Genomic DNA, 17,115 nt, shown 5'->3' on the forward strand with positions numbered 1-17,115 from the left:
ATCAGATATTACGTAGGGAATAGTGGGGATGAGGAGTTTGATCAGATAGCAAAGGTGGGGAATTCTCACTAACCTGACTGAGCAGGATTCTTGCTAAAACTGGGTTATACAAGGAAGTACATGCATGGGTCTCGTTGGGCACAGGGTTCAAGGGGAGCCTGACTAAAGCTTGGTCAAACAAAGAATCTTTGTCAGTGGACATGAGTTTTCAGTTCCTTTAGGTAAATGCCAAGGAATGGGATTGCTGGATCATATGGTAAAAGCATGTTTAGATTTGTAAGAAAACATCAAATTGTCTTCCAAAGTGGATATATCATTTTGCATTCCTACCAGCAATGACTGAAAGTTCTTATTGCTCCACATCCTTGCCAGCATTGCATGTAACCTCACAATGTTTCAAAATATTGTTTGGCCTTTGAAATCCTAAACTTGGAATGGGATATTTTGTCACTCACTCATTTTGTCAGAGATGGCCTTTTCTTTCTTTTTGCCAAACTCTCACCTACATTTTAGGTTCTAACTCCTCCTGGAACCCTGCCCAATCAGTTCCTCTGAGCTCTTACAACCTTCCTTTGTATTTTTGTCTTCTCTACCAGACTGGGAGTGGGTCTGATTATATGAGGACACAAACATATTCTGAAAATATTATTGGTTCCAGAACCTGCTCTGGACTGGGAATACAGAGTGAATTAGTTATGGCCCATACCAGTAGGCATTTCTGTAGAACTAAATGAGTCCTTAGCACAGCACCTGGGGTGTTAGCTATCATCATCATCACCACTACCACCACCACCACCACCACCATCATGATCTTTCCATGTCAGTTTATAAACACATAGCCCATTTTAACTGATCAAATCACCCTCTCTAGTGATGCTTTAAATTTTTCTTTATTGCAAACAAATTAGCAAGGCTTATATTTTTTCATACATTTCTTGAAAAGTTTCTTTTCCCTCCTCTAGATCAAAGGTTCTTTAACTGTGGTCCCCAAACCAGTTAGCATCAACATTACCCTGAACTTTTTAGAAAGGCAAATTTTCAGGCCCATTCCAAACCTACTGAATTGTAAATTCTCCTAGTGGGTGGCCTCAGCAACCTGCGTTTTAACAAGCCCTCTTTGGTGATTCTAATGCACTGCTCTTGCTGAGCCAATAGGATATACGCATTTTTAAAATTGTAGTAAGACACTGTCAAACAGGCCTCCAAAACAGGCACAAGGTTTCTCTTATATACTAAAGTCTCACTTAGAACATTGTTAATGAACAGACAGGCACATCCCTTCCCAGTCTTGCTCCCCATCTCTTTTGACATGCCCCACCCGCTTGGCTGGATTGCATCAGCCTTTTGCGAACCCCGCCCCGGTGTAAGTGTGCACGCTAGAGCAGCTGGGGTAAAGAGTGACCTTTGATATCTGAAGGAGTGAACCGCCCATGGGGCGGGGCTTTGATTCCCGAGCTTGGAGGAGAGAGGTGGAAAGAGTCAGAAAGAGGCGGTATCTACCTCGGCAGAGGGTGGGACAAAGGCGGAACAAGGAGTAGTGAGTTGTGGGGTTCGCATTTTTTCTTGGATTTCTCTCTCAGAACCAAAAGTTTCCCTGAATTTCTCATGAATAGGGTGTTGCCACTTTTTAAAGGATTGGAAAAGGGAAAAGCGAGAACTTCTGGGCTCAAAGCTCCGCCGCCCCCCACCCCCGCCCGAGGCAGAGGCAGCCAATTGGCCAGTGGGGCACAGGCGAACCAGTGAAAAATGACGAAATCGTGCAGATACTAGCCAGAGAGTGGCTTTGGGAGAGGGAGGAGCTCGGATGAGAGTAGAGGGGTGTGATAAACCTGGACCTAGCCCGGATGAAACCCTATTAGGAGATGGAGAGCCCCAGAAGAGGGGAAGGGGAGGTGTCTTGCACGCACTAAGAAATAGGCTGGGGCAGGGCAGAAGCCGCTGCCCAGAAGGAGTTACAGCCACCCAAGGATAGGTAGTAGGTGGCCGCCAGGGAGTGACAGTGCCTGCCCACGTCCACAAGTGAGCCATACAGACTAGCCCATACATTTTTAAACCGTTAATTTTTTTGTATTTCTTTCTTTTTCTGCTCTCACCTCTCAGAGAAAAAAGTTTGTGATGATTCACCTGTGGAATCTCCAGCACCAAACGGAGGGGCCCTTATAAAAAAAAGGCACATAATTAAGATGGCTGATTGAAAGAGAAGACCAAAAAATGAAAAGGAAAAAAGGGGAGAAAAAGCTCAGAGACGTTTGTAGTTTACATAAAGAAAGTTCAGGTCTTTTTTTTTTTTTTTTTTTTCATAGAGAAGAGATTTTAATTGTCCACCAGCAGACCCTGAGCCCACACAGCTTTTACGTTGTCACGATCAGAATGCACACATAACCCTGCATCCTTAGTTATAACATAATAGAATTTCCCCGTTGTTACAGAATATCCACAGCCACCATCCCTCCGTGATGGTTATAGAAAGTCCCATCAGATGGCTGTGCCACAATCCACTTAACCCTTCTCCTCTTGTTGGATATTAAGACTACTTCTCTGTGATTGACCATCAGAAAATAGCCCTGCAAGAAAGTTTTGTGCTTAGAGCTTTTCCTGTTTGGGAGTGGGTGTATATTCATTTAGTTGCAGAATTACTGGGAAAATAGCATAAACAAATTTCAGGCTCTTGTTGATCTGCTTTCCTGAAATTGATTGTACCCATTGACAACAGAGGCCAAATCCAAAATCAATCCTAGTGAGTTAACTCCAGGTCTTGTATGTCTCCAGGCTGGTTTTAATTTCTCTATCTTGCAGCAAGTGTTCAGGTTTATTATTATTTCTGACCTTTGGGGCAAGACAAACACACATTAAACGTTCAGGGACAACTTTAGCAACTGCAACAGCTGACATTGTGAGGGGGAACAGCTCAGGTTTCAAGCTTGGGCAACTGGAGTGGATGAACTTATATTACTGTGACAGGGAATCTGAGAAGAGGAACAGGTTTGGGAGAGGGCAGATGAGATCAGTTTTAAATATATTTAGTTCAAGCTGTCTTTGGGACATCTAAGGGGAGGTATCCAGGAGACAGGCATACAAATGGATAAACAATAGTCTTTGCCCTTCTCTGAACTCCCAGAGCTCTCTATCTGTGCTCTCTCATGTCTCAGGTTGCCTTTTTCCTTGAACTATTCTGGGAGTTCCTTGAGGAGAGAATAAGGGCCAGATTCAATTGTGTATCCCTCTTCCCAGTGTCCAGTACAGTCCTTTACACCTAGGATAACGTAAAAGTCTGTCTTGAATGAAAGGATTTCATTGATTTCTTAACTGGATGATTCCTGTAGTAGGACTTCTGCACTGGGGGAAAAAGTTTGGACTCTTAAAAGTTCTGCGAAGACTTCCTGTAAGAAGTGGTATAATGTTACTCTTAATAATCATGACCATTTGTTGAACACTTACCATCTGCCAATCACTATGCTACACATATGCATCAGAAATGCCCCTTCTTAACTGTCTTCTTTATACCCCACTATGGGAGAATCTATTCTACTTACAGCTCCTGCTGAATGGCCAAGTGAGGCCTGACCATGTTCTATATCCTTCCCTCCTTTAGAGTACAAATGATTGTACCTGATCCAAGGCCAGCCTCACAACCTGCGTTTTATGGACCAGCTTGAAAAGATGAGGTGGGCCAATCAGATTGCTTTTTTTGAGAATATGAACTAAGATATCCAGAGGGGAGTTGCCAGTTGTGGGTAGTTGATCCAACAGGTCCAGCAGGCAAGGATGCTGCTAGAAGGTGTGCATTATGGACCAGCTCAAGTGCCAGCAGAAATTCTTAATTGAGAGATGAGCATGGGAGAAATGTGCGGAGAGAAGCAAACATGTAGTATATTTTTAAAAAGCTTCCTAGTTTGAAATAATTATATATCCACAGGAAGTTGCAAACTATGATAGAGTACTTCTACTCTTTACCCAGCTTCCTCTGAAGATCATAGCTTGTGTAAATATAATACAACATCGAAATCAGGATATTGACATTGGTACAATCTACAAATCTTCAGATTTAGCCATTTTTACATGCACTTACTTATATGTATTTCTCTCTGTAGTTCTTTACAATTTTATCATTCTACATATATATTCATTTACCACTACAATAATCAGGATTCAGAATTTTTCTGTCACTGTGAAGGAACTCTCTTGTGGTACTACTCTTTTTAGTCATACTTTCTTCCCTGCCATCACCCATATCCCCTGGAAAACACAAATATATTCTCCATCTCTATAATTTTATCATTTTGAGAATGGTATATAAAGTGGATCATATAATATGTGACATTATGAGTTTGGCTTTTTTCACTAAAAACAAAGCCCTTGAGATCCATCCTAGTTGTTGGGTATCAGTAGTTCATACTTTTTATTGCAGAATAACATTCTGTTCTATGGATTTATTACATTTTGCTTATCCATATGTTAACTGAAGAACATTTGGGTTATTTTCAGTTTTTGGCTATAAAAAATAAAGCTGCTATGAACATTTATACACAGATTTTTGTATATATGTAAGTTTCCATTCTCTGAGATAACAGCCCAGGAGTGTTATTGATAGAACATATGGTAAACATATGTTTACCTTTTTAGGAAACTAGTAAATTATATTCCATAGTGGTTGTACAATTTCATATTCCCACTAGCAATGTATGAGAGATCCAGTTTCTCTGCATAATCACCAACAATTGGTATTACTAATTTTTATTTTAATATGTGTGTAGTAGTATCTCATCATGGTTTTATTTTGCATTTACCTAATGGATAATGATGTTGAACACATTTAATGTGCTTATTCACAATCATTATGTGTTTTTTAGGTTTTTATTTAAATTCCAGTTAGTTAATATACAGCATAATATTAATTTCAGGTATGCAGTATTCACCTGAATATTCAAAAACTCAACACGTCTATACAACACCTGGTGCTCATTACAACAAGTGATTCCATAATCCCTATCACCTATTTAACCCATCCCTCCACCCGCCTCCTTTCTGGTAACCATCAGTTTGTTCTCTACAATTAAGAGTCTGTTTCTTGGTTTGCCTCTCTCTCTTTTTTCCCCCCTTTGCTTGTTTCTTAAATTTCACACGAGTGAAATCATATGGTATTTGCCTATCTCTGACTTATTTCCTTAGCATAATACTTTAGCTCCATCCATGCTGTTGCAAATGGCAAGATTTCATTCCTTTTTAATGGCTGAGTAATATTCCATTGTCAATATCTTCTCTATGAATTAATCAGTCAATGGACGTTTGGGCTTTTCCCATAATATGGCTATTGTTGATAGTGCTTCTATAAACATCGGGGTGCATGTATCCCTTTGAATTAGTATTTTTGCATCCTTTGGGTAAATACCTGGTAGTGCAATTGCTGGATTGTAGGGTAGTTCTATTTTTAACTTTTTGAGGAAACTTCATACTGTTTTCTATAGTGGCTGCACCAGTTTGCATTCCCACAAACAGTGCAAGAGGGTTCCCCTTTCTCCACATCCTTGCCAACACCTGTAGTTTCCTGTGTTGTTAATTTTAGCCATTCTGACTGATGTGAGGTGATATCTCATTGTGGTTTGGATTTGTATTTCCCTGATGATCAGCGATGTTGAGCATCTTTTCATGTATCAGTTGGCTATCTGTACATCTTCTTTGGAATAATGTCTTTTCATGTTTTATGCCCATTTTTAAATTGCGTTATTCATCTTTGGGTGTTGAGTTTTATAAGTTCTTTATATATTTTGGATACTAACCTTTTATCAGATATGTCATTTGCAGGTATCTTCTCCCATTCCATAGGCTGCCTCTTAGTTTTGTTGACTGTTTCCTTTCACGTGTGAAGGAGCTTTTTATTTTGGTGTGAAGAAGCTTTTTATTTTGATGTAGTCCCAATAGCTTATTTTTTTAAAATATGAAATTTATTGTCAAATTGGTTTCCATACAACACCCAGTGCTCATCCCAACAGGTGCCCTCCTCAATACCTATCACCCACCCTCCCCCCCTTCCCACTCCCCATCAACCCTCAGTTTGTTCTTAGTTTTTAAGAGTCTCTTATGTTTTGGCTTCCTCCCTCTCTAACCTTTTTTTTTTCCTTCCCCTCCCCCATGGTCTTCTGTTAAGTTTCTCAGGATCCACATAAGAGTGAAACCATATAGTATCTTTCTCTGTATGACTTATTTCACTTAGCATAACACTCTCCAGTTCCATCCACGTTGCTATAAAAGGCCATATTTCATTCTTTCTCATTGCCATGTAGTATTCCATTGTGTATATAAACCACAATTTCTTTATCCATTCATCAGTTGATGGACATTTAGGCTCTTTGCATAATTTGCCAATAGCTCATTTTTGCTTTTGTTTCTTTTGTCTCAGGAGACACATCTAGAAAGAAGATGCTATGGCTGATGTCAAAGAAGTAACTGCCTGTGTTCTTTTCTAGGATGTTTCATGGGTTAAAGGCACACATATAGGTCTTTAATCCATTTTGAATTTATATTTGTGTGTGCTGTCAGAAAGTGGTTCAGTTTCATTCTTCTGCATGGTACTGTTCAGTTTTCCCAACACCATGTGTTGAAGAGACTGTCTTTTCCTCATTGGATATTCTTTTCTTCTTTGCTGAAGATTAATTGAACATACAGTGGTGGGTTTATTTCTAGGTTTTCTATTCTGTTCTATTGATGTATCTGTCTATTTTTGTGCCAGTATAATACTGTCTTGATCAGTACAGCTTTGTAATACAACTTGAAGTCCAGAATTGTGATGCCTCCAGCTTTGCTTCTCTTTTCCCAGGTTGCTTTGTCTCTTCTGGGTCTTTTATGACTCCACACAAATTTTAAGATTCTTTGTTCTAGCTCTGTGAAAAATGCTGTTGGTATTTTAATAGGGGTTGCATTAAGTGTTTAGATTGCTTTAGATAGTATAGACATTTTAACAATATTTGTTGTTCCCATCCACGAGCATCGATTATCTTTCCATTTCTTTGTGTCCTCTTCAATTTCTTTCATCAGTGTTGTATAGTTTTCAGAGTACTGATCTCTCACCTCTTTGGTTAGGTTTATTCCTCAGTATCTGATGGATTTGGGTGCAATTGTAAATGGGAATGATTCCTTAATTTCCCTTTCTGCTGCTTCACCATTGGTGTATAGACATACAACAGATTTCTGTACTTTGATTTTGTATCCTGAGACTTTACCAAATTCACATATCAGTTCTAGCAGTTCTTTGTGGACTTTTTCAGGTTTTCTATATAAGGTATCATGTCACCTGCAAATAGTGAAAGTTTGACTTCTTCCTTACTGATTTGGATGCCTTTTCTTTCTTTCTTTTTTTTTTTTTTTTTTTTTTGCCTTATAGCTGTGACTAAGACTTCCAATACCATGTTAAATAAGAATTGTGAAAGCAGACATCCTTGTATTCTTGAGTATAGAGGAAAAGCTCTCACTTGCTTCACATTTAGGATAATATTAGCTGTGGGATTCTCATTTATGGCCTTTAATATGTTGGGGTATGGTCCCCCTAAATCCACTTTGTTGAGGGTTTTAATCATGAATGGATGTTGTACTTTGTCAAATGCTTTTTCTGCCATTTATTGGAAGGATTATATGATTCTTATCCTTTTTTTCTTATTAATGTAGTGTAACACTTTGATTAATTTGTGAATATTGAACCAATGTGCAATCCAGGCATAAATCCTACTTGATGGTGGTAAATGATTCTTTTAATGTATTGTAGGGATAGGTTTGCTAGTATTTTTATTGAGAATTTTTGAATACATGTTTATCAGGGATATTGGGCTTTAGTTCTCTTTTTTAGTGGAGTGTTTTTCTGGTTTTGGTATCAGGGTAATGTGGACCTCATAGAATGAATTTGGAAGTTTTCCTTCCTTTCCTTTTTTTTTTTTTTTTTTGAAATAGTGAGAAGGATAGGTATTAACGCTTTCTTACATATTTGGTAGAATTCCCAGGTGAATCCATCTGGCCCTGGACTTTTGTTTGTTGGGAGATTTTTGATTACTGATTTTTTCAATTTCTTTGCTGGTTATTGGTCTGTTCAAGTTTTCTATTTCTTCCTGTTTCAGTTTTGGTAGTTCATATGTTTCTAGGAATTTATCCATTTCTTTTTGTAATGTTTATTTATTTTTGAAAGAGAGAAAGAGAGAGCAGAAGGAGAGGGAGACACAGATCAAAGCAGGTCTCCAGGCCTTGAGCTGTCAGTACAGAGCCTGATGTGGGACTCAAACCCACAAGCCATGAGATCATGACCTGAGCTGAAGTCAGACGCTTAACTGACTGAGGCACCCAGGCGCTGCATGGATTTTATCCAGTTCTTTTTTTTTTTTTCAATATATGAAGTTTATTGTCAAATTGGTTTCCATACAACACCCAGTGCTCATCCCAAAAGGTGCCCTCCTCAATACCCATCACCCACCCTCCCCTCCCTCCCACCCCCCATCAACCCTCAGATTGTTCTCAGTTTTTAAGAGTCTCTTATGCTTTGGCTCTCTTCCACTCTAACCTCTTTTTTTTTCCTTCCCCTCCCCCATGGGTTTCTGTTAAGTTTCTCAGGATCCACATAAGAGTGAAACCATATGGTATCTGTCTTTCTCTGTATGGCTTATTTCACTTAGCATCACACTCTCCAGTTCCATCCATGTTGCTACAAAGGGCCATATTTCATTCTTTCTCATTGCCACGTAGTACTCTATTGTGTATATAAACCACAATTTCTTTATCCATTCATCAGTTGATGGACATTTAGGCTCTTTCCATGATTTGGCTATTGTTGAGAGTGCTGCTATAAACATGGGGGTGCATGTGTCCCTTCGAAACAGCACACCTGTATCCCATGGATAAATGCCTAGTAGTGCAATTACTGGGTTGTAGGGTAGTTCTATTTTTAGTTTTTTGAGGAACCTCCATACTGTTTTGCAGAGTGGCTGCACCAGCTTGTATTCCCACCAGCAATGCAAAAGAGATCCTTTTTCTCCGCATCCTCACCAACATCTGTTGTTGCCTGAGTTGTTAATGTGAGCCATTCTGACAGGTGTGAGGTGGTATCTTATTGTGGTTTTGATTTGTATTTCCTTGATGAGTATTACTCGGCAATAAAAAAGAATGAAATCTTGCCATTTGCAACTACGTGGATGGAACTGGAGGGTATTATGCTAAGTGAAATTAGTCAGTCAGAGAAAGACAAAAATCAAATGCCTTCACTCATATGAGGACTTTAAGAGACAAAAAAGATGAACATAAGGGAAGGGAAACAAAACTAATGTAAAAACAAGGAGGGGGAAAACAGAAGAGACTCATAAATATGGAGAACAAACTGAGGGTAGCTGGAGGGGTTGTAGGAGGGGGGATGGGCTAAATGGGTAAGGGGCATTAAGGAATCTACTCCTGAAATCATTGTTTCACTATATGCTAACTAATTTGGGTGTAAATTAAAAAAAAATAAAATTAAAGAAAAATAAATGTTAAAAAATAAAAAAAATAAGATAAAATATTTTTCTAAACTCCTACTTGAAATATTTCATCCAGGCTCCAGAATTCTGGAAGCAAGCCAATGACAAGGGGTTGTGGTCCCAGTGTTTTAGATGAAAAATTTAATTTTATCACTTTGCAGCCTAGTGTTTCACTCCAGTCTTCACTGAGGTTGATGTCTCCACGTCCAAATCCTCTTGGCTTCATTTTCTTCTGAGAATAAACCTCAGGAATCTTGTAAAGTGGGAGAATAGTAGTCATTAATTTGAAAGGTTGGGAGAATTGGGGAGTTTAATTGCTATCTATAGACTTTCAAGGAATCTCCCTTTTTTCAGTTCCATATCTCACTTTCATTTTCCAAAGTACTTTGTACCTCTATGTCCTAAATCTTTCATGGTTCTATGGGGGTAAAATGGCTATTTTTTGGAAGCATTCAAATTTTACTTTACACTTCTCTGCTAAGTTAGTTAATTAATCTGATTTTCATCTTCACAAAATATGCCGAAATATCTCATCTACTCTTGTGTCCACTTCCACTCTCTTTACCCCCATTGGCTTACACATTTTTGTACCTCTACTATCATTTAGTAGTGTTTGGGACTGTGTCAAATGTGTGTGTGGATTGATATGTAACCATATAAAGTCATCTAAATATAATTTAAATTTGGAATTATGACTAGCATAGACTATGCTGTAGTTCCTACCTGGATTGTAGTTACCTCAATGAATAATCATTTTCAGAGGAGTTTAGTTGCCTCATCTGATATCATGGACTCAACTCTTATCGCAGATTTCACATATTTCCATTGACTGTAATTGTTTATTTTAATGTGTAATTTGATACTATCTAATTATTGGTCAATATATCTAGATTGAAATCTTTGACATCTTAAAAAGCAATGTTTTTGGATTATTTTTAAAAAGTAACACATGCACATGGTAACAAAAATATCAAACAGTACAAAATCATATTCAGTAAAAAGTATCTTTTTTACTCCGCCATCCCTCAGCCACCCAGTTCCTCTCCTTAGAAGCAACCACTGTTGCCAATTTCTTATGTATTCTCTCAATGATATTATAGGCATAGTCAGGCTTACCTTTTCACAGAAATGGCAGCAGCCAGTGCACACTAATAAATCTTGCTTTTTTCATTTTATAGTAGACTTCGGAGATCTCCCATTTCAATGCACATAGAATAGAATTGTTACTTTTCCCCCTGATGGTTTTATGGTATTAGGTTGTATAAATGCACTACAATTTGTTTACACAGTCCTCTATTGATGTACATTTAGATTTTTTCAACATTTTTCTACTGCAAATTTCACTATAGTGAATTTTTTTGCCTTCTGTAAATATTATATTTAAGTATATTTGTGGGATAAATTCTTATAAGTGGAATTGTTGGGTTAAAGAATATGCATTTTTAAAATGTGTTTGTCCTTTTTTTAATATTCCACAAACATTTGCGAAAGCATTCTTGTTTTATGACAATATATTTCTAGACCCATTTCTTTCTTTTGTCCTGAGATGTATCTACCACACAAGTAACCCTAATTCAATTTGGCAGAGAATAGTATAAGATATGGGACACAAGTAACCCTAATTCAATTTGGCAGAGAATAGTATAAGATATAGGAGCTTGGGGTGTATTAGATTTTCCCACCTGACTACTGGTGTTAGACAGAAGCAGTTTAAATAATTTAAGTGACAAAGTGAAAGCTTTTTAAGGGCGAGTTCATGTTCATGTTTCGTTCTACTATGAGAACTTCAGAAAAAAAACATTCTTTTTTATTTTTACTATTTTTTATTAAAAATTTTATTTTAATTCTAGTTCGTTAACTTACAATGTTATGTTAGTTTCAGGTGTACAATATAGTGATTCAACATTCCTATACGTTACCCTCTGCTCATCAGGACAAGTGCACTCCTTAATCCCCATCAGCTACTTAACCCATCCCTCACCCTCCTCCCCTCTGGTAACAATCAGACTATTCTACATAATTGTCTCTTGCTTGATTTTTCTCCTTCCATCTCTGTCTTTTTCCTTTGTTCATTTGCTTTGTTTCTTAAATTCCACATATGAGTGAAATCATATGGTATTTGTCTTTCTCTGACTGACTTATTTCAATTGGCCTCATACTCTCTGTGTCCATGTCATTGCAAATAGCAAGATTTAATTCTTTTTGATGACTGAATAATATTACAGTGTGTGTGTGTGTGTGTGTGTGTGTGTGTGTATAGCACATCTTAATCCATCAAATCAATCATTGGACACTTAGGCTGCTTCCGTATCTTGGCTATTGCAAATAATGCTGCTATAAACATGGGGGTGCATGTATCTCTTTGAATTAGTGGTTTTGTATTTGCAAATACAGTAATGCAATTGCTGGATCATATGGCAGTTCTATTTTTAACTTTTGAGGAACCTCCATACTGTTTTCCAAAATGACTGCACCAGTTTGCATTCCCACCAGCAGTGCACAGGTATTCCTTTTTTCTCCATCCTTGCCAACACTCGTTGTTTCTTGTGTTGTTGATTTTAGCCATTCTGACAGGAGCCAGGTGATATCTCATTGTAATGTTGATTTGCATGTCCCTGATAGTAAGTGATGATAAACATCTTTTTATGTGTCTGTTGGTCATCTGTTTGTCTTCTTCTGCCCATTGCTTAACTGGATTATTTATTTTTGTGTGTGTGTTGAGTTTGATAAGTTCTTTATATATTTTGAATACTAACCCCTTATCAAAAATGTCATTTGCAAATAGTTTTTCCCATTCCATAGGTTGCCTTTTAGTTTTGTTGACTATTTCCTTCACTGTGCATAAACTTTTTTATTTTGATGTAATCTCAATAGTTTATTTTTGCCCTTGTTTCCCTTCTCTCAGGAGACATATCTAGAAAGAAGTTGCTATGACCAATATCAAAGAGGTTACTGCCTGTGTTCTCCTCTAGGATTTTTATCTTTTCACGTCTCGCATTTAGATCCTTAATCAATTTTGAACTTATTTTTATGCATGTTGTAAGAAAGAGGTCCAGTTTCATTCTTTTGCATGTTGCTGTCCAGTTTTCCCAACACCGTTAGTTGAAGAGACTGTCCTTTTCCCATTGGATATTCTTTTCTGTTTTGCTGAAGATTAATTGACCATATACTTGTGGGTTCATTTCAGGGTTTTCTATTCTGTTTCATCGATCCGTATGTCTGTTTTTGTGCCAGTACCATACTATCTTGATGATTATAGCTTTGTAACACAGCTTCAAGTCTGGAATTATTATGTCTCCAGCTTTGGTTTTCTTTTTCAACATTATTTGGCAACCCAGTTTCTTTTGTTTCCATAAAAATTTTGGGATTGTTTTTCCAGGCCTGTGAAGAATGCTGGTGTTATTTTAATAGGGATTAAATTGAATGTGTAGATTATTTCAGGTAATATTGGCATTTTTATAATATTTGTTCTTCCAATCAATGAGCATGGACTTTTTTTCCATTCCTTTGTGTCATCTTAAATTTCTTTCATAAGTTTTCTATAGTTTTCAACGTACAGATCTTTTACTTCTTTGGTAGGTTTATTCCTAGGTGTCTTGCAGTTTTGCTGCAATTTTAAATGGAATTTGTTCCTTGATTTATTTTTCTTCTGCTTCATTATTGGTGAATAGAAATGTGAACAATTTCTTTTTTTTTAAATGTTTACTTATTTTTGATACAGAGAGAGAGAGAGAGAGCATGAACAGGGGAGGGTCAGAGAGAGGGAGACACAGAATCTGAAACAGGCTCCAGGCTCTGAGCTGTCAGCACAGAGCCCGACGTGGGGCTCGAACTCACGGACCGCGAGATCATGACCTGAGTCGAAGTCGGCTGTTCAACCGACTGAGCCACCCAGGTGCCCTGAAATGCAACCAATTTCTGTATGTTGATTTTACATCCTGCAACTTTGCTGAATTTACATATCATTTTTACCCACTTTTTTTTCATGGAGTCTTTCAGCTTCTCCATCTAGAGGAATATGTCATCTGTGAAGAGTGAAAATTTGACTTCTTCTTTCCAAAATTATATTTATTTTATTATTATTTTTTTTTTTGGTTGCCTGATTGCTGAGGCTAGGACTTCCAGTACTGTGTTGAACAATAGTGGTGAGAGTGGACATACTTTTCATGCCTGATCTTAGGGGGAAGCTCTCAATTTTTTCCCCTTGAGAATGATATTAACTGTGGGGCTTTCATATATGGCTTTTATGATATTAAATTATGTTTCTTCTATCCCTACTTTCTTGATGGTTTTTATCAAGAAAGGGTGCTGTGTTTCGTTAAATGCTTTTCTGCATCTGTGGATAGAATCATATGATTCTTACCTTAAAAAATTTTTTTAATGTTTATTTTTGAGAGACACACACACACACACAGTGCAAGCAGGGGAGGGGCAGAGAGACGGAGACAGACTCTGAAGCAGTTCCAGGCTCTGAGCTGCCAGCACAGAGCCCGATGTGGGGCTTGAACTCACAAACCGTAAGATCATGACCTGAGCTGAAGTTGGACGTTTAACTGACTGAGCCACCCAGGCACCCTTCTTGTCCTTTCTTTTAGTAATGTGGTGTATCACATTGATTGATTTGTGGGTATTGAACCAACCCTGAAGCCCAGGAATGAATCCCACTTGATAGTGGTGAAAAATTTTATAATGTACTCTTGAATTCAATTTGCTAGTATCTTGTTGAGAATTTTTGCATTCAGGTTCATCAAGGATTTTAGCCTGTAATTCTCCTTTTCAGTGGGGTCTTTTTCTGATCTTGTAATCAAGGTAATCCTGACTTAAAAGAATGAGTTCAGAGGCTTTCCTTTCATTTCTATTTTTTTGGAAGAGTTTGAGAAGAATAGGCATTAAGTCTTTTTAAAATACCTGGTAGAATTCTCCTGGGAAGCCTTCTGGCCAGGACTCTTATTTGTTAGAAGATTTTTGATTACTGATAAAATTTCTTTGCTGGCTATGGGCCTGTTCAAAATTTTGTGTTTCTTTCTGTTTCAGTTTTGATACTATGTGAATGTCTAGGAATTTTTCCATTTCTTCCAGATTGTCCAGTTTTTTTGGCATATAATTTTTCATAGTATTGCCTTATAATTGTATTTCTGTGGTGTTGATTGTGATCTTTCCTCTTTCATTAGTGATTTTATTTATTTGGGTCCACTCTCCCTCCCTGTCTCTCTCTCTCTCTCTTTTTTTTTTTTTTTTTTGAGAAATCTGGTTAGGGGGTTATCAATTTTTTAAAAAACTTTTTTAGTGTTTTATTCATTTTCTAAGAGAGAGAGAGAAAGAGCAGGGGAGGGGCAGAGAGAGAGAGGGAGACACAGAATCCGAAGCAGTCTCCATGGCCTGGAGCCTGATGTGGGGCTGAAACTCACAAACCATGAGATCATGCCCTGAACTGTAGTCAGACGTTTAACTAACTGAGCCACCCAGGCACCCCTCAATTTTTTTATCTGTAAAAAGTTTTTAGTTTCATAAATGTGTTCTACTGTAAATTTTTGGATTCTATATCATTTATTTCTGCTCCATTCCTTCCTTTTTAAAGTTTATTTATCTATTTTCAGAGAGAGAGGGAGAGAGAGAGAGAGAGAGAGAGAGAGAGAGAATCCCAAGCAGGCTCTGAGCTGTCAGCAAAAAGCCTGATGCAGGGCTTGAGCTCATGAACCGTGAGATCATGATATGAGACGAAGTCAGGAGTTTCTGGCTGAACTGAGCCACTCAGGCACCCATTTTTTGCTCTAATCTTTATTATTTCCCTTCTCCTGCTGGCTTTAGGAATTATTTTCTGCTCCTTTTCTGGCTCCTTTAGATGTAAGGTTAGGGTGTGTATTTGGGACATTTCTTGCTTCTTGAGATAGGCCTGAATTGCAATGTACTTTCCTCTTAGGACTACGTTTGCTGCATCCCAAAGGTTTTCGAATGTCGTGCTTTCATTTTTTATTTGCTTCCATGTATTTTTAATTTCTTCTTCAATTTCCTGGTTAACACATTCATTCGTTCGTAGAATGTTCTTAACCTCCATGTATTTGAGGGCTTTCCAATTTTTTTTGTGGTTGATTTCTTTTTTTTTTATATTTTAATGTATATTTTATTTTAGCAAATAAAAGTACAAAATCACACATGGGAATGATATCTATTTTTATATGTAATTTATTGTCAAATTGGTTTCCATACAACACCCAGTGCTCATCCCAACAGGTGCCCTCCTCAATGCCCATCAACCACTTTCCCCTCTCTCCCACCCCCCATCAACCCTCAGTTTGTTCTCAGTATTTAAGAGTCTCTTATGATTTGCCTCCTTCCCTCTCTGTAACTTTTTGTTTTCCCCCTTCCTCTCCCCCCTGGGCTTCTGTTGAGTTTCTCAACAGGATCCACATATGAGTGAAAACATATGTTATCTGCCTTTCTCTGCCTGACTTATTTCACTTAGCATAATACCCTCCGGATCCAACCATGTTGCTACAAATGGCCAGATTTCAAAACCCTAAAGGAGATAGCAGGAAAAAAACCTTTGTGACCTAAGCCACAGCAATTTCTTACTTGACACATCTCCAAAGGCAAGGGAATTGAAAGCAAAAATGAACTACTGGGACCTCACGAAGATAAAAAGCTTCTCCACTGCAAAGGAAACAAAAAAACTAAAAGGCAGCTGATGGAATGGGAAAAAATATTTGCAAATGACATATGGGATAAACGGCTAGTATCTAAAATCTCTAAAGAACTCACCAAACTCCAGACCCAAAATAACAAATAATCCAGTGAAGTAATGGGCAGAAGACATGAATAGACATTTTTCTAAAAAAGACATCCAGATGGCCAACAGGCACATGAAAAGATGCTCAATGTCACTCCTCATCAGGGAAATACACATCTTTGTGGTTGATTTCAAGTTTCATAGTATTGTGATCTGAAAATTTTCATGCTATGACCTCGAACTTTTTGTACCTGTTGATGGCTGATTTGTGACCCAGTTTGTGATCTATTCTGGAGAATGTTCCATGTGCACTTGAGAAGAATGTGTATTCTGCTGCCTCAGGATGAAATGTTCTGAATATATTTGTTAAGTCCATCTGGTCCAGTGTGTCATCCAAAGCCATTGTTTCCTTGTTGATTTTCTGCTTAGATGATCTGTCCATTGTTGTAAGTGGAGTGTTGAAGCCCCCTACTATTATGGTATCATTATCAATGAGTTTCTTTATGTTTGTGGTTAATTGATTTATATATTTGGGTACTCTTACATTGGGGGTATAAATACTCACAATTGTTAGATCTTCTTGGTGGATAGACCACTTAATTATGATATCATGACATTCTTCATCTCTTGTTACAGTTTTTATTTAAAATTTTGTTTGTCTGATATAAATATGGCTATTCCAGCTTTCTTTTGGTGACCATTTGCATGATAGATGGTACTCTATCCCCTTACATTCAAGCTGAAGGTGTCCTTAGGTCTAAAATGTGTGTCTTGTAAGAAGCATTGATGGGTCTTGTTTTCTCCATTCTGATACCCTAACCTTTGATTAGATCATTTAGTCCATTGACATTTAGAGTGAGTACTGAAAGATATGAATTTAGCGCCTGTTGATTTGAGGTTTCA

The 17,115-nt window shown here is 37.7% G+C and overlaps 1 protein-coding gene across 1 annotated transcript in view; it reads left to right on the plus strand.

The window, feature by feature from the left end:
• The first annotated feature begins 1,430 nt into the window (after positions 1-1,430).
• ITIH6 (inter-alpha-trypsin inhibitor heavy chain family member 6) overlaps positions 1,431-17,115 on the plus strand; it is a 166,363-nt gene continuing 150,678 nt past the window's right edge. The window contains 1 exon segment of the mRNA XM_049643250.1: positions 1,431-1,537. Within this exon segment, the coding sequence (XP_049499207.1) occupies positions 1,431-1,537 (107 nt within the window).

Source organism: Panthera uncia, chromosome X (assembly GCF_023721935.1).
Source record: "Panthera uncia isolate 11264 chromosome X, Puncia_PCG_1.0, whole genome shotgun sequence".
In the NCBI taxonomy this organism is placed as follows: Eukaryota; Metazoa; Chordata; class Mammalia; order Carnivora; family Felidae; genus Panthera; species Panthera uncia.